Source organism: Mastacembelus armatus, chromosome 22 (genome assembly GCF_900324485.2).
Source record: "Mastacembelus armatus chromosome 22, fMasArm1.2, whole genome shotgun sequence".
NCBI classification, from domain to species: Eukaryota; Metazoa; Chordata; class Actinopteri; order Synbranchiformes; family Mastacembelidae; genus Mastacembelus; species Mastacembelus armatus.
In genome coordinates this window covers 10,157,158-10,184,558 of record NC_046654.1, presented here as the reverse complement: position 1 = coordinate 10,184,558, position 27,401 = coordinate 10,157,158, and the positions used below count along the sequence as shown (strand labels likewise).

General features: G+C 40.8%; 2 protein-coding genes across 2 annotated transcripts; one reads left to right on the top strand and one right to left on the bottom strand.

The window, feature by feature from the left end:
- Positions 1-2,742: 2,742 nt before the first annotated feature.
- Positions 2,743-11,653, bottom strand: pkdccb (protein kinase domain containing, cytoplasmic b). The gene is given in 8 exon segments (XM_026309540.1): positions 2,743-3,737; positions 4,135-4,311; positions 6,990-7,097; positions 7,404-7,483; positions 7,833-8,104; positions 9,958-10,101; positions 10,801-11,426; positions 11,429-11,653. Coding segments are annotated over 8 exon segments (1,719 nt in total). The 5' UTR covers positions 11,634-11,653; the 3' UTR covers positions 2,743-3,630.
- A 2,540-nt stretch (positions 11,654-14,193) lies between these two features.
- disp2 (dispatched RND transporter family member 2) lies at positions 14,194-27,388 on the top strand. Its single transcript, XM_026307731.2, has 10 exons — positions 14,194-14,507; positions 18,626-18,770; positions 18,927-19,189; positions 19,385-19,414; positions 19,529-19,652; positions 20,710-20,825; positions 21,216-21,328; positions 22,038-22,135; positions 22,362-22,520; positions 22,799-27,388. The coding sequence occupies exons 1-10, from the start codon at positions 14,413-14,415 to the stop codon at positions 26,132-26,134; spliced, it is 4,479 nt and encodes a 1,492-aa protein (XP_026163516.1). The 5' UTR covers positions 14,194-14,412; the 3' UTR covers positions 26,135-27,388.
- Positions 27,389-27,401: the final 13 nt, after the last annotated feature.

The following is a 27,401-nucleotide window of genomic DNA, read 5'->3' as shown; positions in this document are numbered from 1 at the left end:
TCCTGTCACAGGCTGCATACGCTCCTGTGAACAACTCAAACACAAGCCAGATCTTCTTTTCTGCAGAACTATGCAGGCTTTCTCTGAGTTAATGCATATTTTTAGCCTGAGCCAAGGTCAAACATTTTGCCATAGACCTGCCTGACATATAATTTCTCCCAGCAGCTGTGGTTTCAAACATTTGATGAGTAACTTTGCATTTGAATCAAAGACTTTAGCCAGACCATAAGTGCCCTGTGCCAGGATTTTAAGAGTGAATGATGGAGAGTTTGGTTCTTAGCTTAGTCATACACATCTTTCTTGCTGCACTGTTACACTGTGGTGTAGCCTGAACCCCACGGAAGAAGTCCTAATTCCGCCCCCCCCCCGCACACACACATATGCACATACACACACAGTTCTTCCCTAAAATTGCTGATGGCTTGTTTTCATGAACATATATTCTTTCCAGATGGAGGTCATGAATAAACCCCAACGGAAACAAGTCGGGTGAAACTGGAAACTTAAAAAAACAGAAATGGAGGGTATGGAGCTGAGTTAAAAAAAAAAAAAAAAAAAAAAGTTCTCCTCCCCCACTCCACCCCTGAACCTTTAAAAAACACCAACTTGTCAATTACACGTTTAAAAACTGAGGAACACTGTACCACACGGGCACATCAGGACAGCAACAGCACATGAACGCTTAAATGTTTTGCCACAAAACAAATATGAAAACATCCTTAAACAAAAAACGATGTTCGTAATGAAATGAAGAAAGGCTCAGGCAGCTCGACATGTATTTCCAGCTAAATAAACAAAGTCAGGGGAACAAAGGGAATACTTTCAGACTCAACTGAGAATACAAAAACTATGCTGTGAAGACCTCCTCTGGAACAACCACAGAACATGGTGCTGATTCACAAAATCCAGGCTCGCCAGCAAACCCGAACATGAAGAAAGGATGCAGTGTGCTGTGAATATACACTACATTCATTTTGAATAACCTAATGAATCTATCAGCACTTTGCACATGTTTCAAAACATGTGACCATAAAACATGTGCAAGCTTCGTACAATGCCAGAACATCCATTAGCTCTGTAAAATAGAGTGCCAGACATTTTCCTCTCCAAGCTGACGTGGAGGATGATGAACCACAGCTGTACGTTTCAATAAATTGAACCTTATCACTGGGAAACATTTAGGAGTGGGCTCTGCCTTGTCAGTGTGAAAGCCTTATTTGGGAATAAATACTTTAAAAATTATGCTGTGTGATTATTTTAGTTGACTGTTTGTTGCTTTTCCAAATTGCTGAGAAACGAATCGCATCTGAACCTCCATCTGTGTACTGGGTAAACAACACAATTTAAAGGAACAGAAGCCAGAAAGCGGTTATCTTAGCTTAGCACAAAGTAGAGAAAGGTGGAAACATATTAGTTATGTGAAAAAGGTAAAAGATATGTAAATCATAAAAGCATAACTCAGTATTTCACAGTGAGTTATATGCCACATCATATCTGATCATTAACCTTCTTCTAAAAAAAAAAAAAAAAAAAAAAAAAAAAACAGCATTACCTTTGGACAAAGCCAAATTAGCTGTTTGTTGGGTTAAGCTAACTGAATGCTAACTATATGCATTCTTTGAGTAATAAGAAAATGACTAAGTGGTCCCCCCCTCCACCCACCCACACACACACACACACACACTTGTGAGGCATTACCTCCCCCACTATGCAACCAGACCATCTAGTCAGTTCTGTCATGTCAGTCTAGTGAGTTGCTTTGCTTTTATCTAATCTGACTCCTTATCTCCATAATCAGACTCTAATCAGCAAGCTTTGTCCAGACAACAAGGGGCCAACATGAAGCAGAGAAGAGCCTGAGGCCTACCTGGTGTCTCAGTCATAAAAGCATAATTTGTGGACAGAACATGTCCTTTCAAGTCAGTGGTAGTAGTATGGCTGAATGATAAAGCAATCAACACAAATATAGCTGGAATTTGCTCAATAATTTCTGATATTGTTTTGCTTACTGCAAAAAGATGTCTAATTGACTTACATTACTGAGAATTAAATCTGGTATTTTAAGATGTTTGTTACCCAAACGTCATCAAGATTCAAAGGCTTTTTCCTTTTGCAAAAGCAACAGGAAGTCTCTGGCTTGTATCATGACATCACAGGTATTTGGTCTGCTCTTTCTCTCCCACCAGAAACCCTGTGGTTGATGAATCTTGATGATACTCCTGACCTCCTTCGGTTTGCCACCCTGCAGTCTTGCCCTTATCTCAACCTCACCAGGTTCCTTCTGGCAGGCACAGATGGCAAGCCCATTCGTGTGCAAACCGCAGATTGAGCTCTGATTGTTCTGATGGCTGCCTTTGTCTTACAGTAATGCCCCCTCTCTCCCACCAAGAGAAAGGGCCAGTGAGTGATCTAATTTACACGTATTAATTAAGCCTCATAATGAGCCCAGCATGGCACAGGATTTCAATGCATTCCTCTGGTATTGTGCAAACTCTGCGGAGCTCTGTAGGTTTGCAGTCTCACCCATTCAGATGGGCTACAGATTGTAGATGTGGGGGCACACAATCAGATAAAGGACTTAAACACACACAAAACCAGGTCAGTATACACATGCAAGTTTCACCTCCCCCACAGACACACACACATTCACACACACACAGGTGCTAATGAGAAAAAAACACGCTGTTAGTTATAGTTAAACTTAACACAATAAAAATGCAAATGACCACAACTGGAAAAAAAAAAAGTAGACGCAATACATTTATATAATTACAAATTGTAAAACTGTACAGTTACAATTAGTGAATTATAAAAACACTGACGTGAACAATTTTTCATTGAAAATAAAAGTTTCACCCACAAGGTGCATGTAAGTGTATAATGCACAATCATGTAAGAACAATTACTTCTCATCTGATCATATAAATATTTATGGCTTCAGCACTATAAACTACAAAAGTATGTAAAAACAAACTGGTCTGGAATGGTTTTTATCATCTTTGCTCATTGTTGGTGTGTAAATGCTTACATGGTTGTTGCCATCTCATACCACAGCGCAGCAAAACCAGAGAACCATGAAAAACAGCCGCAACCTCAGTGCATTAACATCAAAGTGTATTTGTATAAGCGCTTGTTTTCTTTTCTCGTCCTCAGGGCTTCAAACACTGAGCTACAGCGGTTGTTCTTATTACCTCTTTGGCTTAAAAATCCTACTACGGGGACCCAGCCTCACAACGAAAGCCAACACACATGGCAAATAGAGACAAGGTAGGGAAAAAAAACATGTCGAGGGCACAAGGCTCTCGCTCCTTAATTGTACCTGAAGGGAAATCCCTTTAAATAGCAGTTGGCAGAGGCATTGAGCTGGCAGGCAGATCAAACAGTCACTGAGCAGAAGCCCTGTAAATACATCAAATTCACTTGCCTCACATCAAACGCCTCCTCAGCCTCTACACCCCTCCTGCAAACCCGCAGAGCCGAGCTGGGTTCAATATGTTCACGAGGAGGACAATTTCATCTTAAGTGTAACATTTGGCTTTGCTTCACATCAGCAGCCGTGTGTTATCTCTCATCCGACTCCCTAGTAACTGTAGCTCGAATGAAACAGGTTTGTACTGTTTGTTCCTCACGTTACACTGTAGATGTTTCAGGAGCTTTGGTTTTCTTCACATACACTTCTGATGTCCCATCAGGCACCAGATGACTGAAACCACTCCTGAAAGAGGCCAGGATGCGACCTGCAAAGCAGAAAAAAAAAGGGAGAGAAAGAAAAAGAGCCATGTTTAACATGTCGGCAACATCAATAGAGTAACATGTTCTGACTTGATATCCCTAATAACTGTGTACATTTCAGTGTTTAAAAGCTTCATAAACAGATTACAGAAGTTGCGGCTGAATACATATACTCAGCACTCTTACTCATGTGACAGGTGTGATTTTGCGGGCAATAATACACACATTCATAGAGCATTTTCAGTGTTTCAGTGTGCCTGAAGCCAACCTAATTTATGTAGAGTTCTTTTCAGACTACAGTCAGTTGGAAAACTGTATAGAAACTAATGTCTTGATAAAAATTTAAATTGTCAAACTGTTGGATCACGTGACAGATCAGAAAAAAGGAATTCGGTTACTAACCCGTCCATGTCTTCTGTCCGGTCAGAGTGAAGCTGCTGCACTGAGAATGGGAGTTACAGATGTACGCTGCCTCTCTGGCACTGTGGACTGACAGCATACAGCCCTGCTGGCTGTAGGACGGCCAGCAGCGGTACTCCACGTTCCCAGAGGTCCCCATACCTCGCATCAATGTGTAATCTAGCCACAAAAGAGCAAATGCCACTTCAGTACATGAAGCTACTGAAAGATTTTCAAGTACTCTGTGAGGACAAGATGAAAGTTTAATGATCCTTGTGGGGAAAATTGATATAGAGAGACAGAAAAACGGGTGTGATGCCATTGTGATGCAACTATAAGGCTCTTAATGGCCTGAAAGGTATACCTAATATACCTACATACACATATTTAACAGAAATGATGGAGTTATTATCTTATATATGTGCATGCTTACAAGAAACCAAAAAATATAAGATGAATGTGAGCTTTTAGATTTACCTTTTATTTTTGCTGCCAGTTACGCAACTGACAATTATTTTCATTATTATTTTTTTCTATGAAAAACCACAAATTAACATAACATAAATGAATGTAATTAAATTGGCCTGTTTTGTCCAATCAACAGTACAACTCCCAACATTTTTTTATGTTTTGTGTTATAGTAAAAGAAATATACCAGCTTGAGCTGCCCTCTCACTATTTCTCCACACTGAAAAATGACTTCAGTTCAGTTCTTTGTTCCTGCTCAACACTGGCGTTACAGTCACCGTTTATTATTCTTTCACTCAGACTTCTTGCAGATCTGGCTTTAAATCATCTGCTACACATTAGTACCAGTCATGAAAAAGAAGCACACACACACATTTATTTTCATTACTCACTGAGATACCTTGACTTAAATTTATTTCCTGGAGACTTTCTCTAACTAACCCTAACTTTAACCATAACCACTACCTGCCTAACCCGTTCTCTTGCCTTGAAGTTGTCACCCTAATTATCAGTGACTTACTTGGTGGTCCCCACTAGGAAGGCGGAGTCCCCACAACGAGAGTGTGTAAATAGGTTTCGGTCCACACTGTGCAAGTTAAACCAGTTGCGCAGACACACACCCACATACACAGACGAAACAGCACAAAAGCCTCGTCTGTGAGTCAGCGTGGAGGAGACACATGGCTACAAACTGTTAACCTTCCTAAATGGCAGGAGCTGGTGTGTGTGTGTGTGTGTGTGTAGGGGGGGTGGGGTGGGGGGTATTGTCAAGCAGCAAAAGACATGATGATCTGCCTTCTGGTCTAAGAAAGAAGAACAAGGAGAGGGAGTGTTTAGAGGATCCTTCTTAGTGAAGAAAAAAAAATGAGGCCTTTTGGGAAGCCAAAGGGTAGTGGGCCTCAGCTGCTGAGGAGACAGTTATATGAATAGAAGCTCTCTGTGTCTAAGATGAACGGCAAGAAAACAGACTTCCTTTCATATTAATATGTAAAAAAATCAAACATACTTTTATTTGACAGTGCTCAGGGCCTATATTAATTCATATCTTGCTTTTCAGCTCACGACTGAATTTATACTTGCAGCAGCAGCTCTTTTAAGAAACTACATCTTCACCAGATTCTGGCGCCCTTTGTCAAGTCACAGATGAGCTCAGCTGTGGAAAAGTTACATCCACATTGCCAATGAATCTCCATCTGCCAGTAATTTCAAATTAAAACTTGGGATCTGATCTCTCTCTGTCTCTCTCTCTCTCTCTCACACACACACACACACAGACACATTCAAACCATTACACTGCAGTTAGTAACTGAAACCCAATACAAACGTATTTGCCAATATGTCAAACCCTAAAGGAAATGAAACATAGTAAGGTAAACTAGGCTAAGCTAAAGTTAATGTTTTAACTTAACACAAAGTCAGGGGAAAACAACTAGCCTGGCTCTATCCAAAGCTAACAAAATTCATCTACTAGCATCATTAAAGTCAATTTTTTTGTTTGTTGTATAAAAGGACATTTTGCAGTTAAAAAAAAAAAATCTGTTTTAGCAAAACCCACAACCTAGCAAAATAATAAACACACATTTTTCAATGTCTTATCAGGCACACTGAGCAACAGGCTTGACTTATGGCACCTCCTTGTTAAACTAAAACATTCCCTCCCGGTGTTAGCCTCAGCGCTCAGGCCACTTTACCCTGAATCTGTGATTAAATTTGCAAAGCGCTGCTATATAAACAGTCGAGCATCTGGGGGATGGAAAAATCTCACCACAGGAACGCAGCCCAGTCGTTCTGTTATTAATATTTCATAGAGCTGAGAGGAACAGCAGGAGGGTTAATGGGGGTGCAGTGGAGTGAATGAAGGCTAGTTGGAAAGAAGAAAAGTGAAGGACTTTCAGTGCTTCTACAGAAAACATACAGAAGTGAGATAAAAAGTTGCAAAAATAATTCTTTACACGACTACTCTGAAAGGAGAAAATATGTCAACTGGAGTTTTTTTTTATCTAAAGAATTCAAAAGCTGGACAGAAAAGTTTGCACAAAAAGACTTTTCTGAGAGGCAACTAAAACACGAACATATCTTATGTAAAGAATAACTCAGTGTAATCCCAGCACTGTTTGTTTAAATGAATGCCGACTGTGGTTTGTGAGCCAGAGACATGCAGAATTAATCCCACTTTGTTGGTTTTGTACTCTCATTCCAGCTGCCTAATAAACCTGTCAAAACAGCCTGAGCACAAGAAACACCCCCTTTTATTTTTTAAAGATACAAAATGAAAACAGCAGTGTAGACAGTTTTCTCTTTAAAGACATCAAAAAGCAAAGCAGAAAAGGGTCCACAAGAGGGTCCACTGTACTTTTATAAAAAGAAGCCTTCATTCCACAAGGTCTTACCTCTGATTATTGATGGAGGCAGGTTGTCCAGGTGCAGGCCAGACTTGTAGAGGTGGAGGATGTGTTCAAAGGCCTCCAGCGTCTGATTGATGTCAGCTTTCAGCTCCCCTGGACACACACAATGCATTAAATCTAGTATAAGATCCAAGTACAGGCATAAAAATCATACTCATTGAATGCGATTTTGAGTTTTTCCCTCGCTAAGATCTTCTATTTAATTGCAGTTGTGTGATCTCAACCAGGTAACAACTTGCATTCATTACCATGTTACATGTCATGAAGCATCTTGTTGCGCTCATTAAACGAAGCACTTAGACTGAGACAGGTCATTACATGACTACAATAATGGAATGATTTGTCTTCTGATCTCCAATATTTAACGTCCTGTCATGTCAAGACGTCTCTCGTCCTCACCTGTGGTGTTCATAATGTGGTCTACCAGGTGTGTGAGGCCGGGTGGGGCCTGGTGAGGCAGCAGGTAGGTGAAAAAATACCTGGGGCAGGCAAAGACAGCTCATTCAGACAGACAGAAAGACAGACAAGCCCCATCACATAGTTCCCACAGAACATGACTTGTCTCACAGTGGTGTTAAAAGAGATTCTATAAAGCTGTCAAAAATCTGAAGGCATTTCTAAAGAGGAAATACTCTTTTTTTTTTTTCTCCACTGGAACCACCAATTTATTCATCACACCTCCATCAAACAAATTTCCACCTGTATGACTTTACTATCAACAGTATTTTAGGTGTCAGGTGGGTCTATATTTAAGAAATCATCCATGTAGTTGCTGATCCATCCATCTATCACACGTCTGTCTCATAATAAATCTGTCACTTGTCTTACCTGTAGGCATTGTAAATGTTCCTCTTCTCATTCAAGCCCTCACACACTCCCTGCGCCGAGCAAGGCAGAGTGAAATTTCTGTTTGGAAACTGGAGGGTGCAGTCTGCATGTGTTTGACAGGTGGTCTCCTGTGCGCTGGCGTCATCCAGGTCTGTGAGCTTCAGCTCGCCGGACACAATAACAAACTGCCGGGGTTGGAAGTCCAGCAAAGCCACAGAGCCCAGGGGAGACTGAGAGAGGAAGTGAAGCAGCCTGACCAGGTCCAGACACACCTGGGAGGAGATCAGATATGCCAAAAGCTGGTGAGCTGGCGACAACTGAATCAAGATAACAGAAACTTAGTCAGGTAGTAACATTTTGTCCGTTTAACTAAAAAAAATGTAACGGGCCTTAAAATGATTAGTTGATTAGTCAACAGAAGTCTTGAAATTTAAGTTTGTGTCTTAAAAAGACATTTTCTTGTTTAGGAGAGGCATTGCCAAAAAGGAACATGAGCAATCGGTCATGTAGTTACATAAGGACACGCAAACACATAACACCTGGGAGACATTAGAAGATAAAACTTTGCTATATACAATAGTTGCATTCCTCAAGGAATAATTATTAAATGTGATCCTTGAATGCCATAAATGAAGGCAGCATTTTCAGGTTGTTCTGCAAAGTCAAGCATAAGAAAATACAGTTTTACAAAAACACTGAAGATCATTCAACTATATCAATTATGATAAATAATCATTTAAGTTATTTATAATGCTAATATGCTAAACTTGCCCTCTAATGTGAGGAACGGCTGATTTATTGCTGTATAATACTATTTTATAATTTTGACTTTTGCTCTTCAGAAAATAAATAGTATTTTTCAGTTTTATTTAATAAGATGACTGTTTTCTCCATGAATCATTTAGGCCACAAAATAAATTAAGAAAATACCAATGACCTCCTAAAGCACTGCAGACACTGTTTGCTATCAAAGCAAAAAATTCCCATTGAAAATGTGGAATCAGTCATTTTTAGTACTTTTGCATAGAAAATAATTCTTCAGTTCGATTCAAAATTGTTGCTCATTTCTTTTCTGTCAGCCATGGGCTAAATTAAATGATTCATTTAAGAAATAAAAAGCTTTAAAAATGTTAGAAGAACCAAACCATCCCTGGTGTTCAAGCTAAAAACGGATATGTATTTTCCTGAAAAAAATGACAATGTAATTATGTTCTATTAAATAGCTAAAAATGGTAAATTAGAAAAACTTCCATTCTCACAAAAACACTGGGATTTGCTTTAAAGACATTTTCACCCAGCTATTTCCTGAGACTGTTTTTATAGTACTCTTTTATTCCAATAATAAAATCAGAAAGAGAAAACAAGTGGGCTACTAAAGGTAAAATAAAGGCATTAGCTATGCACTGACAGAGCATGAAATGATTCTGTCACACCAGAAACATAGCTGCACCGTTAGGTAATGCTGCGAGTCTTTTGGACGTCACTTGGTGGGATTGAGGCACTGTAAAAACAGGGCTGGCTGAAACCAAACACCTCTGGATTACTGTAGCCTTGCAAACGTAGCTGAAAGGGGCAGAGTGGCTCAGGGGGGTATTATGAACAGCTATTTGGGTGATGTAGCAAAATGAGGCCCACAGTTGATGAGAAGATACTCTCAGACTGGGATGGTGCTTTTGCTAATCCAAAAACAAAGCATGCGTGTCTTTTTTTTTCTCTCCCACTCATTTGTTCTTTCTCTTTCAAATACATCCATGCGTGACAACACACACATTCAGATCCCTGGAGTGTAAATTCAGCCTCTTGACTCCCACTGTGAGCATACCTGTAATGGGGGTTGAGCTGAAGCTCTGTGTGTGTGTGTGTGTGTGTGTGTGTGTGTGTGTGTTGGGGATGAGATGGCATTCCTGGCCTGCAGTGGATTAACTCCAGGACCCATCTCCATTCCAACAACGGCCTGATCAAATACACTGAGGGACAGATGTCAGAACCTCCAGGAGTTTCAAATGTCTTCCTCCCTCATCTTTCAACAGCAAGCACTCACGTACTACAGCACATTGTGCATTGTAAAGGATAAATGACACAGCATGTGTACTAACAGTTAGAAAGCCACAGTTGAGGTGCTTACCCTGAATCTGTCCTCCCATGGGCTCTGGAGCAGCTGGATCATCTGGAGAGGGTTCCCCTGCTCCAGGATGACTGCGACATTTCCCCTCTCGCCTCCACCTCTTGCTACCTGGACTCCTGCATCTCCTGCACAGTGACCTTTGAGCTGTAGGGTGGTGATCAACTGTGATTAGTCACAGCAAATAAAAGCAAGAAAAAAAACAACAACTCATAATACTGCTTGTTTTGGCATTTTAACTCTGCAGAAGTGAGAGAAAGTGTCTGAAACTTGTGAGTGCAGGAGTAAATTGAAAGAACATGATGTTCTGCCAAATGTAGGCCTAGTCTCTGCAACTCAGACTAGTGACAGTAAAATCAAATTATAGCCTACAGGGGAATATGCTTTGTATGTTTATGAATTTAATCGATTGAGCCTTTGGACATGCCACCATCACATGACGGCTGCAGCCTACATGAGAAACTAACTTAGCGGTTTGCTTCAAACTAGTTCTAAAGTGGGCTGTAATAGTTTGAGTGAATAAGCACTGAGGGTTTCAGATGCAACCAGGGATAGTAGAGAGGACAGAGGCACATTGTCTGTTCTTGCCAAACTGGACCCAAAGGTCAAAAGAGGGTCAGTGAATTTAATTTAATTACATGGGAAGGGTCCTGCAGAGCTAGTGAGGCCTTTCATCCACCTCACTGCGTGTGAGAAAAAGGAAAATGTGAAGAGTGGAGAAGAGATTATGAAAGATCTTAATAATTTAGCAACACTTAAGTAAGGAATAGCTTTTAATCCAACATGCATGGCACTGCTCTGCTATAAACTATATTGTGCAAGCGGGGCAAACGGGGAGCACTTTACCTTTATGACATTTGGATGCTGCAGCCTTTGGAGCAGGACTATTTCTTTCTTCAGCTTGTAAGACACGAGCTCACGGCAGCCTTGTGGGTCTTTAAAATCCTCCAAACACTTTCCCATGTCTATCCCTTGCTCGTTGACTAGTTTTAACGCCACGGACTGACCTCCGGCTAGATTCACTTTGACTACTAGTTTGGTGTATCCAGACCCGAGGATCTCCACCGCCTGCATGTCCACTAGAGAATCACAACCCATTTCATCCATATGCGCTTTCTTGGAGCCATGTGTAATCTCATTCCACAGACTATAATCCAAAGTCGAGTTTAGTTGGAAAGTTTCCCCTGAGATTCTGTTACCACCACCACCATCATCATTATCATCATCATCATCATCATAATCAGGGAAAAGGAGCGGAATAATTTCTTTGCGCCTCTCGTTGAGTTGATAAATCAACGCCCCGCGGAGCGACGCAACCTCCTCCTCATCAACAGCAAGAGTAGCATTAGAAAAGTGTGATATTCTAGCTCCAAACTGCTGCACGCTGCTAATCAAGAGTGACACCAGAATAGAAAGAACCACGAAAGCCAGAAGGGCAGCCGCGCGTAAAGAGTTGCCCATCCCGGGCATTGTCCTCTCGTGGCACGGCTACTGCAGCTGAAGGGACGCGCGGCCGCAGGCTCAGACGCTCGCTCCGAGTGAAAGGATTCTTGACTTTTCTGCAGCAGGAGTGATCTGCTCCTTGTTTCCACCTCCCCGGGAACTCCCTCTAGAGGTGTGTCCTGTCCGCTCGTAACTTTACACCCGCTGAACAACTTTGCAGGAGAGCTCGACCTCATGTTGTCACTCAATCCGAGTGTTAAAGCGCTTTACGCAGCTGATTTACCAACAGCAGTCAGAGGCGGTGTCTGATCCGCTGCCTGATAATAACCTGCATGTTTAAACAGGTGTGATGAAGGAAAAATAATCATAATACATTTACATTTGTATTTAACATTTGATTAGAATGAATCGGGAAATAATAGGCAGTTATTTAATTTGATATGAGAATATCAGTCCATTGACGACAAGCTGTGCGTTCATACAGGCATTTGTTTTTTATAGTATCAGTGAGACAGAGGGAGATAGAAGATTGTTGTCAGTCACAATCTGTCCAACAGGTGGCAGCAAATCATCTTTTTTATTATTTATAATAAAACATTTTAAATTGTTCCCTTTTTTAAAGTTTAACAGCTTTACAATTTGAGTAACAGTAAAATATCAGATACATGCAAGTTCATAAAACACCTTTTTCTTCTTTGTTTCCACCACGGAGACTATTTATGTTGTTTCTCCTCTTGTATCTCTATTTATCCTACTCTGTTTCCTACATAGATCTCGAGGCAGCAGTGAAGCTGTAAGGAAGCTTTTGCCTTTGTACCAACACTCACAGGCAGAAATCTGCCACAGGAAATTACCATGGCTGTCACCCCAGCAGCAGCCAGAAGCCAAACCCCCTCTCTTCAGCCTCTCATTACATACATATGTGTGTGTGTCTGTGTGTGTGTGAGTGTCTGGCATCCAGTAAGTGCATGTCAGCCTTTGGATACGTGTGCGTATTTGCGTTTTTTGTGTGTGTGTGTGTGTGTGTGTGTGTGTGTGTGTGTGTGTGTGTGTGTGTGTGTGTGTGTGTGTGTGTGTGCGTGTGGTGGGCTGTGCAGCATTACAGTGTAAGTTAATCAGTGTCTGAAGTCAACAAGGCATTAGTCGTGTCAGCTGCAGCACAGGCTGTTCAGAAAACACGCTGCCAACCAGCAGCACAGCAGGCTTTTGTTGAGTCCGAGAGCAATGTTTCACAAAAACCCTCCAAACTTGAGCATAAATATAGTAAAGAAAATCCAACCTTAATGATCCACTTACTAATTTTTTAATGATCATCATATATGAAGCATGTAAAGACCTAAGACCATATCTTTAACAGATGAATGCTAATTTAATCAGTGGTAGTTCTGAGTGACTCACTCTTATCAAAACTTTGAATCTGTAAGTTTAAACATTTATTAAATCTACTTCACTGTACGAATCATTCAATGAGTTGCAGCACAACATCAATAAATCAGGCTACACTACAGAGATAAAAATACAGATATGCCAAACCCACTGTCTTTGTTTCTTATTCAAATCATGAAAAAGGACTTTGATTTCTCTTGCAAAACTTTCTCGCTCTTTTTCCAATCATTACCTTTCTTCCAATAAATCATTTCCTTTTTTCCAAGGGGTCCCTCAGAGACAATGATTCACATTTATAACCAGAGCCAGACCACATCCCCTTCATTAGCACCGGGTAACACAAGTCTCACAGTGTCAGAGTTTTCTAGCTGCTCAGCTCAACTCTCACTATTTAATACATATCCCAAAGTCATGTTTTCTTTTCCTTTCTTCCTTTGTTCTTCAAAGCTTGGAAATGATTTATCTGAGTCTGTTTTATCTAAAGTAAAAGGTACCAAAGTACAAACATTAAAGATGATTTTGAGATAATGCTTGCAGATTTCCATTTTGTCTCACTTTACAAATAAGCTCCACAACATTTTAGTGAAAATGTTTCCCTTATGACTGTGGGATTATTTACAGGTAAGAATACTGCATGCAAAACAGAAAACAGTCTCAAAACTATGATAACTAACTAGTGGAGTGCTATTTTCTAATAAAAAGGCTGTTGTTTTATGAATGGTTAATGAATTAAAATGACTGACAGGTACAAACAATACAACAAAAACGATTGGAGCCTGGTCTCCTCAACATTTGTTGCATTACAGTGACAAAAAAAATAACAATTGTAATGTTGGAGGTACAACACAGTGTGTCTCTAATATAAAGGTTTCACAAGTTCTAACGAATGTCTTTGTTGGTAGCTAAGAAATATTTACTATTAGTTTACTACACAGCCCTTTGACTGGTGTTTTATTTGATAGTAACGGTTATATATTAATACATGCTTGTGGCTTTCTCACTTTTTAATAGGTAATGTATTTTGCAGCAGGATATGTTAATAAGTAAAAGTCGCCAAACGATTTTTCACAACCTGGCAACCAAAAATTATAATGCACAATTTTGCTACTAAAGAGAAACCTGCCAGTTAAATGTAATCCAATTACAGTAGAGTGTAAGATAGATTTAAATAAATGAAATGTTTTACATGAATTCACTTCATAAGTCATATGTAGGGGGTAAATATTCAGTGCCATGACCGTCAGCCGGATGTCCCAAACGAATTACAGTTTTTGATCTAACACAGCGTCACTGTCCGTGCACCTTTATAACCTTGTCTACATTAAACAGCAGCTGTAGCTCCTGTCCGAGCCAATTAAGCAGGCACCGTTGCATACTATCCGTCACTTTGTGCTCCAGTACCGCGGCAGCGTCCTCAGCATCACCGCGGCTCCGCCAATCAGAGCGCACCTCGGGGCAGATTAACCCAAACGGCCCCGGTGCTGCTCTGTAGCAGCAGCCTCAGAAACAAGCCCGTGATACTCGGTCTGGGCAGATGAGGACTGTTCGGTTAACACGGATCAAAATAACAGAAAATTCATAATTGCCTCTTTTCAAACATCTCGTCTCCAAAGCTGAATCAGGAGGGAGATGGATGCTTGCACGATAATAGGAGAAAGCACGGATGCGATAGTGATGGATGACTCTCCTACAGATGAAAGGGAAATTCAGGAGGCTTGCCAAAGGTGGGTTGTGCTTTCTTGACTGCGAATGTCTCCGAAGCTTACTGTGTAACTTGATTAGTGCAGAAAAAATACAAAAGATTGTAGACGTGAATGTGTTTGATCCTCCTGTGGTCGCTGTGAGCATTGTTCAACCACACTCTAGCTGTGGACAACAGGATAATGTACAGGATGTGATTTCTGCTGTTGTTATTTTTCCATTTCAATAGAATAAACAGCTTTTCTGCACATCTACATCAGTGATTCCTGATTGTGTTGTTGTGTTTGCCTCTGTCAGATATACTGTATACAGGAAGCAGCACAAATGATGGCAAAATACACAAAAACAACTCAATCTCACACTACAGTTGACTGAGGAACTGTTAGATCAGCCTCATTCTAAGGTCAAGCCTGATCTCTGGGTCACTGCTGTGCCCTGTCGGTCATTGACACAGCAGCCCTGCATGTGGAAAAAAAAAAAAATCAAATAGCCAAGAGGTTTCAAAAATGAAAGTGAGGCTGGAAACAGCTAACACATGTGACCCCTTTATCTCAGCAAAAGACCACTAGACCCTCTATGAAGGATCATCTCTGCAGTCTTTTGGCTCCTGCATACAGACTGAACTTTTAGCCCTGTTTTCAGTGTGTGTGATTGGCAGCTCAGGAGATGTTTGAGGACATGACATTGAGCGGCATCCACAGAGTTGATGGAACAGACGTGTGCATTAGAAAGGGTGAAGACAGGGACCTAAAGGCAGACAGAGGAAAGAATAGGAAGAGCTGACAGTCTTCAGCCTCAGAGGTATTTTGTGAATCCTCTGAAAGCCTTAATGTTCTTAGAAACCATTTACCAGTTAAACTTGGTTCTGACTGCAGTAAAAATGATTCCAATAAACAATCTGCTAACATACACTCACGACTGTAGAGCTTAGTGAATACACAAATTTGACATTTCACATTTGACTTTATGTGACTTCCTTTCTATTTCATGCTAATTTATACAATTCAGGACTGATAGGAAGCTTAACTATATTTCCTTGACAGCTGTGGGTACAGCTGCCTTCCCAAAGGTACTTACATTTTTCTCCACCTTCACCAACGAAAACACTTCGACATAAATTCTTCCATTGGCAATTTTAATGCAGAACTTTTATTTGTATCATCTAATGGTAAGAGATGTGAATACTTCTAGCAACACTGCTTACTCACTTGACAGTTCATTAGGTACAATTTGCTTAAATTAATGCAGGCTAATTAATAAACCTGACCATATAAACATATATACTGCATATATATATAATGAGAGGAACCTTTGTTTTACTCCTCATACTTGACTGTTTTGATGTAAACTCAGATTCATCAGGCCGTTCTGATGCAAGGCTTCTTTTTTTTTTAAATCCCAGGCGTGTGGGGCAACTTGGTGACACCTCCTTGGATGTATTTTTGTATTCATCTACTGAAATATTGATGAGTTCTACAAATTGCTCTCCTCCGGTCTGTGCCCATGTTGGCCCGCCCTGTGAAAAACCATCAAAGGGGAATAATAGGCTTAAATTCTCATATCCTCAGCCCTGTGGTGAGGAGCCTGCCAGGCTCCGGTTATATAGCCGCTGCTAATAAATTAGTGTATATGCTTCAGCAATAAAAACTGCAGAAATTACAGCAGTTGACAATGCTCACTTCCAGATGCTTTTTATGACTGTATTTACTCACTCACTCCAGGATCTAAATAGGGTAAACTAAATGACCAACATTTGCTCTGTGACTAAGAGCTACTGATGTGAACAGTGAGCTATTTATTATTTAGATCATATTACAGGTTTATTGTACTACAAAGACAAAATACTAAGGTGTAGTTCTTCACTGCGCTACACCATTACTCAACTCCCTAATCCCTCTGCTACTGTATACCACAACTCAACACACTGCTCATCATCTGTGCGTCTTATTATGGGATGCAAATAAAACTGTATGAGGTCATGTAGGTTCTGTTGACTTACTCTGTTGCCGTGGCGACACGACAGGAAGTGCGGTTGCATCCAGTCTACTGTGGAAAAACAAGCATGTGGTAAACTAGACAGACCTCATGGCCCCTTAACTGCAACACAACTAGAGCATTACGCAATAGTTCACTTAGGTTTGTTTATTTACTCGAGCTTCAAAATCACAACACTCTTAAAGAGCTTTCTAACTGGAAAACAAGACAGTGATCAGCTTCCCCCATACACAGGTTTAAGGCCCGAAAACAAAAATGTCCGTTTTGCCTGACAGTATTGCTTAGAACATACAATATATAACTATATAATGTATAGTTGAAATTGAGAACATCTCCCTGAAGTTTTGAAAGTGTTAGCCTCATATACAGTAAATCTAATGAATCCAAAGACTTTACATTTCTATGGTTACACCACATCATCGAAATATTCTAAATGTCTTTTGCATATTTTTTGTGTATATACCCAAAAATCAGCCTGACATTTTAGGTATATTTGTAAACTTAATGTAAATTTAATTTACATTAAATTTCACAAAATGAGTTTCTAATAAGTGACCCCCCAGCAAGTCAGTCAGGTTTAATGGTTTTGATGTACTAGTGCATTTTACAGGGTGTGTTTTGGGATATTATAGTATAATAGACAGGGATGAACTAGGAAACAAGCGTTTACAGCTATGCTAATGGCTCTGTGAGGATGGAGACAAATGCTAACATCAGCATGCTAACATGCTCACAATGACAATGCTAAAATGTTAACATTTTCTAATTCGAACAAAGCAAAGAGTACAGCTAAGTGAGTTGACAATGGAGCAGTATTTGGTCAAAAACCTGTGTATTAGAAATTGAAATTTTGAGCTGATGATGGTGCTAGATGAATTCAGAGGATCACCAAGGTCTCAACAGTTCATCCATTATGTGTGAATTTAAACCAAATTCAATGGCAACCCATCCAATAATTGTTGATATAATTCTTACAAAACCCCAAGTATGAATATTATGGTGATGGTAATAGAAAACAAGGAATTCACCCAAGACACCAGTATTCATACACCTGTAACTATCTAATACTATTGCTACTACTGCTGGAACAAACTGGTGGACCAGCTAACCAGTTAGAGGTGCAAGGTGCAAAATGTGAAGGATTTAGCAGCATCTAGTGGTGAGATTGTAGAAAGCACACCCCAACCCCCCCTGTTCCCAGACATGAGGGAGGTTATGGTGTTCGTCATCTTTAAAACAAAATGTGATTTCTTGTCTAGAGCCAGTGGTTTGTCCAGTCTGGGCTACTGTAGAAACATGGGGTGCAACATGGCTGCTCTGTGAAAGGAGACCCGCTCCATATGTAGACTAAATAGACCCAGTCTAAGATAAAGAAAATGCAACGGTTGGTATTTTCCTGCTGTTACACACTAATATCAACATATCTATGAAGATTATATTCAACTATATCATTATATTCTAAGAGATCACCACAGATATTACACATTTAACCTTTAAATTATTTTGATCTCCCTACAGCTGCGCTGCTACCATGACTAAAAAATACATTTTCCTAACCAGGTGTTTAACACAGCTTGCAATACTACAGAAATGAGAAAAAGCACTAATTTAGAGGGGAACAGTTTATGCTAAATATTCACTCCAGGGTTCTCCTGACCGCTGCCATTACCCATGAGTCATCACTCTGTCTCATGTTTTCTATACCGGACAGCCAATTACTTTTCTCATAATGGGATCTGTGAAATGACCTGTATATAGTCTCACCCTCTTGCTTCCCGCTTTCATACCCACCATCCCCCCTCCTCCTTTCTTTTTTAATTGGGTCTTGGTACTTCCAGTGGCCACATGTGTTACCCTGAAATCCATTTCTAACCTCATTAGTTCTTCTGGCCTGTGCAGTTCTCTGTCAATATATGATGAAATCGAGAATACTGCCAAGAAACTGAGATGTTAATGTGTAGTACAAGAGGAAGATTGTTAGGGCTATGTTTTACAGACACTACCTTCTGCATGTATGTACATTTTCACTGAACTTTTGCACTTGTTTTTAAGAAAGTTTTAAAGAACTTTACTTTGTCTTTCCTTACAATTCCTCTTCTCCTCTTACCATATCTCTTTACACTCTCACCCATCTCCCTCTCCTCAGTGAGATCCCGGCATTTTCTCTGTGCCCTCCTGACAGTGTGTGCTCTGCTGAGGCCCAGTTGACAGTCATCCAGTCCGAGGGGGAGCTATGTGACAGCTGCAGCAGTCTTGGCAGACCCTCTTCCTCCTGCCAGCTTTATCACCAAGTATGCCTGAACACTGGCTGTACTGTGTGCTGTTTAGAATAGATATATGGCGACCCATTAAAACGGAGTCAGAGTGTTTCAGAAGAGATTAGATCTAGAGCCAGGAGTTTGGAGACAGTGACAAATATGTATATTCTATCTACTTTTCTTTTTTAGGTTCCCCAAGGCCTTCGAGCCAGAACCTGTGATTTGCCACAGTTTCAAAAATGTCCCAAATGCAGCCATCGTGGACCAATCAAGCCAAACATCTGTCACAACTGTCATTCAAACACCACAGGTCCTCAAGCTGAAGGAGGTGAAGTGGTGAAAGTTGGACATAGCTGTAATTCTGCTCAGGGAGTGGTCAGATGTCACTGGTTACATGGGTCAAATGAAAGCGGGACTCAGAAGCCACTTCAGCGGCATGTGGTGACAGTAAGGTGTGTTTAACAGTTAAAAGAACTAATATCCTCTTTTTTGTAGGGACTTTAGTTGAGAAGACTAATAAAACTCTACTAACCAGCCTTTTAGCACAGCAACTTTTTAGCAAGATAATTAATGAAACAATCCTCCTTATTAGGTAATTCTATTATAGGCGTTTTCAGTGAAATCCATTGTCATTTAATTATTAACAGGGATGGTGGACTGTACTGTATCCTCAGAAAGTAAGTACAATTTTTGTTACTAAGCTTAACAGTACTGCATGTCATACATTATTATAATAATTAATCTTTAATCAGTCTCATTGAGAGATTCTTGTGTGATTTTATATTTGACAGTTATTCCCAATTGATAGTGGACTACCCGTTAGCGGTACTGCTAGGTTGTGCTGTGTTGCTGCTGGGGTGCTCAGTGGCTGGCCTCTTCATTGGTCCACTGCCAGACTTCTCTGACCCTCTGCTGGTGAGTCTTTCAGAGTAAATCCCATTCCTTTAACTGTATCCGCTTTTCCCTCTGCATCTTAGTCCCTTCCATGTAAAATATGAGCAAATTATGCAAAGGTAAAATTCAAGGAGAGAGTAATAAAGGAAACAGGTTTAAAGTGATGCAATGACCTTTTCTTTGATCCTTCATCTGAAGCATCCAATTAATGATTTCTGAAAAAAGGGCATGTCAGTCTTTAAAACACTTGCATAAAGGATGGCATTGTGTGTCCTCACTCACATGTCCTCTAGGCAGTCGCAAATGAGGAACAATCGAATGAGAAAAGTGAGATGCACGTGCACACACACACTTATTCAGCTATCTTGATGAGGAAACTTACTGACAGAATTAACTACATTACCTAATTACCTACCTTTAACCAAAGCCTAATCTTAACCATCACAACTAAAATGAACATTCCTAACCGTAACATAAACTATCTGGTCTACACACTAGTTCTCACAATGCACAGTGCATAGAATCCCATGCAAGTAGACACACAAAACATGAAAATTAAATCTCTCCTGGAGCAGCACAATTATCTGTACTGTCACGCCTCTGTCAGATATACAACACAAACCTTCCTCACCACCTTAGGCTGCATGTTAATTACTGTTTCCCCAATGACTCATGATCTCAGCCGTATCCATTTACCTCAATCTCATCTCAATTTCAATGAACCATGATGAATGAGATCGTACTTGCTGTCACCTTAATTGAATTCATTTTCTCACCTTTGACACGGATGCTTATAGGATAAACACAGATTAAGAAATTGCTCTGAAAATGTAAAATACTGCAATGTGCTATTAATGAGTAAACTAAAATGTATTTAAGGAAGAACAAAATATAACATTTTAAAAAGAGTTTCTGCATTGACCAAACAAACCAATCGGGGTATTCAAACCTATTCGGGGTAGTGTGCTTGTGAACTGATTAATTCATTAAGTTCCTGCAGTGAACCGATGAGCAGCACCACCTACAAGGCTTTTTTTAGCTTTGATTTTTTGTTTCTGTGTGTTTGCTCTCTCTTCAGGGGTTTAAGCCACGAGGAACATACATTGGAGTTCGCCAGTCCAGCTTGTTCGAGCTGCAGGAGAACACTGGCCCGGGGAAAACTCTGATGCCTGTACCGCAGCAGCTCAGTAAAAGGTCAGTGGAGACTTATTTTTACACAGGGGGAACAGCATTAGTGACCCATGTTCACAGATGCTTCACAAAGGGAAACAAGCTGTAGACATAAAAGAAATTGTGGTCATGATGTGGGTCTAGGGATGTCTGGGTTTGAAATTGAAATATTGCTGTTTGAGCTAGTACCTGTCACTACTTACAAGACTTACAAGCCAAATTCAAAAATCTAATTAAAAATGACAGCACATTTAATATACAAATATACACATAAATCCTTACATTATAATAAAACATAAGCTTGTGGAAAAAAAAAAAAAAATTAACCCTGATTTCAATTTTTTCTGATTTATACTTGTTTGGAACAAAACATGTGCATTAAATTTGTTTGTGTGTGAACTGTATGTGTCCTAGATATGGGAGTGCTGTCAGTGACAGCAGTGGTGGCCATGACACCTCCAAGTTTCGCATCAAGAGGATGCTGGCCAGAGACTCTTCTCCTGACACATTTCTTTGCAATGCTCCAGGTGGGTCCTGATCAGAAGTGTTAAAATGATTAATGATAAATAAACTTCTGCTACCCTGATCATTTGGATTTGTTTTGTGGATTTGTTGCACATTTACAGACGTTACCAAGTTAAAAGGGGTATATAAAACCACTGGCAATGGAATGGAAAGACACATAAAAATGAAAATGTGATGTTTTCCTATTCCGCAATTGAACAATGTCCATATATATAATTATGAGATGAAGGCAAAAACCTCCAGCTTAGAGAATAATCAGCATTCACAAACAAACTAATAAAAAGCAATACAACATAAATTGGTTAAATGTAAATTTAAAAAATAGTGAGATATGAACATCAGCTTTTAGTGCAGCTTCAAAGAGACCAGTGTGCTAAATGCATTTCTTTGGGAAGGGTATTCAAGACTTTCTTCAACCTCCATTTGCAGATAGTGTGCTGGCAGATCAAAGACTATACTTCTGTTTGCCTCATAAAAATAAAATACCCTAAATGGAATTATTAGCAATTCTAGGCCTTGAGGTTTTCATTATGACTAATTTTTATTCAACAAACATTTGTTGTTTGCCTGGTTTTACTTTTATTAATGTATACCTCTAAAAACCTAACTCTTTACAAGTTGAATCATTCTGAAGATTTCTAAACATCTCCACATACTGATGATTCATTCCTGATCATCTTATATTGAATCCATCTGTCTGTCTCCATGCAGGCGAGCATTTGGCCCAGCTTGTGTTTCGATCTGAAAACTCTGCCAGTCTCTGGAGTCTGAAGGCCATCCACGCCATGTGTGAGATGGAACAATCCAGGGTTCGGTCTACTCATCTCACCTTTACTCCTTTGCCTTTTGTCATCTGTCCATTTCAATTCCCTTCTCTAGCCTGATTATACAAACTGTAATACAGCATTCAGATGCTCAGCTGGAATTAAAAGCATTGTTCTATGTACATTAGCCCATCTGAAATCAAATCTTTTTATGTGAATTTGTTTCAAAACTGGGCATGCATTCAAAAAATCTTTCCCTTGTCTGATTCAGATTCGCTCCCAAGCTCAGTTCCAGGACCTGTGCCAGCAGCATGCGAGGGGAGACGCTGAGGGGGTGTCCAGAAGTGGCTGTTGTCCGAGCTGGTCTTTGGGAAATTATTTGGCTGTTCTCACTAACGCCTCCTGCTGCCTCAGCCTCACCTCACACCAGGTACTGTGATATTCTTCTCACGAAAGTAGCATTTGTCCAAACTACTATATAAATTATTAGCAGATGGATTTTCCCCAAATGGTAACAATATAATAACACAATACAACAAGTGAATCTGGGAACCTGACCTTGTAAATAGTAGCTTAACAAAAATAAAAGTCTACTTCATTTCACAGCTTTATGCAACTGAAAAGCTGTTTTTAACACTATGAGAGCACTGATCTTTTTTAAATGTCTTAAGATTTTCTTTATCTTTCCATTTACCCCTTCCACACCAGGTTTCTGAGTCCCTAAACCTTCTCCGGAAGTGTGCTCTGTACTATCATGAAGGACACCTAGTGGAGGCCTGTGTGGACAGACCCAAACATGGCAGCTGCTCCTCTGTCCCGTCCCGCTGCAAACAATCCCGAGTGGTGTTTCAAATCCTGCACTTTCTGGTTGATAAAGACTTCCTTGGCCCACAGACTGCTGAATACAAAATCCCAACCCTGAAATACAGCCTTCTGTTCTTACCCATTGACAAAGGGGAGCACATGATGGAGATTTACATGAACAGTCTTGAAGGCAGAGATCTGATGTACAACAATACAACTATTACTGGCATGGATTTTGGCATCAAGCAGACATTGTTCAAGTATTACCTAGCAAGAGATTCAGTATACCCTGTCCTAGCTGTTGCTTCTCTTCTTGTCACTATGGCTGTGTATCTTCACTCTCTCTTCATAGTAGCATTGTCTGTTATAGCTATCACAGGCTCCCTCCTGACCTCCTATTTCTTCTATAAAGTAGCATTTCGACTGACTTTCTTCCCGCTTGTTAACCTCTCTGCAGGTCTTATTCTCTTAGGAAGTTGTTCCAATCAGGTTTTTATCTTTGCTGATTTCTGGAATCAGCAGCTATCCCAGAATCCCTCAGCATCCCTGGAGAAGAGAGTAAACAGAGCTTTGCAGGAAGTTGGCTATTTGATTTTAGCATCCGGACTGACCTCTAGTGCAGCATTTTTCTCTGGTTATCTCAGCAGCATCACAGCAATCAGATGTTTCTCTGTTTATCTCGGAACTGCCTCTTTTATCAGCTCACTTCTGGCATTAGTGTGGCTGCCGTGCTCATTCGTTCTGCGCGAACGCCACACACAAACATCTTCCGCCTCTGTGGTGGTGCAGGGATGGAAACCATGCTGCTCCAAAAATACTCGTGGCTTCTGGGATACGAGTTCACGCAAGAGGTGCCTGTTCACTCTTGGGCAGAAGCTGAGAGAGTTAAAACATGGCCTCACTGACACTTCCAATTTATTATTTCTGAAAATCCTGCCTTGTGGAGTGGTAAAGTTTAGGTACATATGGGTGTGTTGGTTTGCAGTACTCGCAGCTGGTGGCACATACATGTCCTGCATTGATCCAGGCATGAAGCTGCCCACGCTAGACAACAAGATCACTCAGCTTTTCTGTTCCAGTCACCCATTTGAGAGATATGATGCAGAGTATCGTCATATGTTTATGTTTGAGAGACAGAGGAGCGGAGAGGATAAACCTGTTACACTGATGCTTGTTTGGGGGGTAAAACCAATTGATAACGGTGATCACTTTGATCCTAGGAGCAATGGCTCTTTGGTTCTTGACCCAGACTTTAATATGAGCCGGCCAGAAGCTCAGATCTGGTTAAGGGACCTCTGTGGACATGTACAGAACCAAAGCTTTTATTCACCTCTGTCACCTGAGGAAAAAGATGTGATGGCAGACAATATCTGCATTGTGGAGCAGCTAATACACTGGGTATCTGTCAGACGGTGCTCAGAGAGTGATGACGCCCTTGATTTCTGCTGTAATGACATCCCTTTCCCCTACCCCCCTAGCGTTTTTGAGAACTGCCTCAGTATGATGCTAGCAGAGAGGTATGCTGAGGGCCATCTGGCCCACAGTGGGGGCCTGTACTTCGAGCCAGATGGCAGGGTCGCTGCCCTTGTGTTGGCATTCAAAACAACATACCTCTACAGCTTCAACTTTAGTAGAACCAGTGTGTTTTACAGGGAAATCCTGGCATGGTTTAACAGAGAAATGTCAGGAGCACCACAAGGGCTGGAGAACGGCTGGTTCATAAGTCAGCTGTCTCTTTTTGATTTACAACAATCTTTAAGCTCAGAGACTCTGGAAGTAGCTGGTTTCTCAGTAGCTCTCACATTTGTTTTGCTTCTCTTAACAACCTGGAATATCCAACTGAGCATATATGGGACTGTAGCTGTAGGAGGCAGCGTCTTTGTCACAACTGGCCTCCTTGTTCTTCTTGAATGGCAGCTGGGTGGCATTGAGGCTTTGTATATATCAACAGCAGCAGGGCTGTCTGTTGACTTTATTGCTAATTACTGCATATCCTACACCCTGGCTCCTCATTCAGACAAAATAGGGAAAGTAGCACACGCCACTAAAAGGATGGGATGTCCAGTAGCAATAGTTTCTGGTGCATTTTTTTCCATGGGCATCATCATGTTGCCTGCCACAGCCTTGCTGTTCAGAAAACTGGGGATCTTCCTGTTTTTGGTGAAATGTGTCGCATGTGGTTTTGCAACTTTCTTTTTTCAGTCTCTATGCTGCTTTTTTGGACCCCAGAAAAACTGTGGAAAGATCACATTGTCATGTTTTTCAGACCAGACTGATGCAGTGCTGTCCTCGTCCTCAGCAGCAGAGCCTAGTTCCTCTGCAGCCTCAGCTGTAAACGGGGCCTTCAGAAGATCTAGAGTGAGGAGAAGTTATGACAAAGAACCAGGTGGCTATCTCTTTCCAAACCACCAACATCAACACAGACATAAAGACATCGGGGGAGGAGGAGGTGTGGGGCGAGGGCCCGAGCAGTATGAGCTACAGCCGTTGGCCTATCGGCTGAGTGACAGCTTTGAAAACAGCACCTGCACCAGTAAACTGTCCAACCGGCCCTCTGTGCTCTCTGATGAGATTGAATACTGTGGGAGCGATGTGGGCAGGAATAGCATGGACAGGGAGAGTGAGGAGATGTGCAGTCATCAACATAAGATCTGCCAACCACCTCCAGCACTCCAGACCTCATCGCCTTACAAAGAAAACATGCTGCGACCTGCGGGACTCGCACAAGATGACCTAGCTAAAGAGAAACAGCTGTGTGAAACCTGCAGAGGTCAGTCTGTTGTGGTGAAACAATGGGACAATACATCCTTCTCCTCATCTTCCAGCATAGAGGAGACCATCATCAGCCACACACTAGAGACCATCGAACAGCCATCTCTCTGCGAAGACGAACAAACCACAGACAGCCATCATCATCGTTCCCAAAAAGGGCAGCTCTCCCTCAAATCCCAGAGCTCATGTGACGGTCTGGAGGACTCGTGCACAACATGCCTTAGTGACATCGAACCAGGGCCCTCAAACGTACAGCGACCTGAACGAGAAGCAGAGGTTGAGTTACAACCGGGACACCTAAACGGGAAGCGAGATACACTTCGTCTCTCACTGAAAGAAACCGTTTATGAGACTTGTAATAAGGGCCGCACAAGTCAGACTGAAGAAGTCGTAATCTTGCCCAACAGTAAGCCAGATTTACCAGATGTATGGATAAAGAGAGATGGACAATGGGATGACACCTGTTGAGCAAAGTCGAAGGAATCCTTGCAAACACTGTGCATTTATTGCTCTGAGTTTATAAACACGAAATTACTGTACTCCCGAAAGAAAATAGAAACTAAAAAAGGGTGTGTACACTGTTACTTTTGTATAGTACTCAAAGGAAATATAAGCCAACTGTACATGTATCATGACAGCATGTTTGTCCGAAGTTGCTGTTGATGTTACAGTTTCTGTTACAAATGAAGTCAGCGCATGAGAGTTTCTTCAGCGAAAGGTCAAATCAAAGCACGACTTCTTAAATCCAGCATTTTCAGAAAGACAATAAAAGATGAACCTTTCTTTTCAGCCACAACCGGACACCAACACTACACTTGAAAAACCTAAAGCTAAGGTATGTTTTCAACACAGAAACACAACCAAGTAGAATTTACTTTGTGCCTGGAAACTTTTAACATCACACCTGTACACTCTGCATGTACTGGGTTCTCAACCAGTACAATGCCACTCGTGTGAAACTGCTGGCCTTTCTCTATGCTGGAATTGACCTCAACGAGCCATATACATCCATGGACCTGACTGAAATCTAACTATAGTAAAATATAAATGTGAAACATACAGAGAACGCTGCATTGCGTGTGCCTATGTTTAGAGTTACATACAACCTATAAGCACGAACCAATCATTATCACATCAAAAGCAGCAAAGAGCTACTGCTACTTTCAGTTGGTTTTGCACTTTGTGAAGATATTTATAGTATGTCCTTTGTGACCATATTGAAACATGTCATTTATTGTGTAATGGCCTATTTGCATTTAGTGTGTCCCTGTCAAATTAGTCAGGCCATTTATGGCAGTGTCAGTGCCAAAAATGTGATGTTGATTAACTGTTTCTACTGTTTCCAAGAGGCAAAACTTGCTTCTTAAACAAAAATATATGTGGGTTATACACTGTGGGTGAATTAAAATGCATTCTGTCCCATTATTTTAGGAACATTAGGCCTTTATCACACCCCGTCTCACAGCCAAGATGTCAAATCTGCTCATCCTGTTTGTGTCTTAACATTTAAATAATCGCAGTTATGACTTGAGTAGCATGTGCCAAATGTCTCTCCGCAGATTGTTTCATATGTTGAATCAGCTTAAAATGTGTGTGTGTGTGTGTGTGTGTGTGTGTGTGTGTGTGTGTTGTTGTATATACAATTCCTGGTTTAAAAAAAACAAAGATGTATTTATTGTTCTAAATATGACAGGTAAAAAGAAGTATTGGAGGTGCACTAATAGTAATGGAGCAG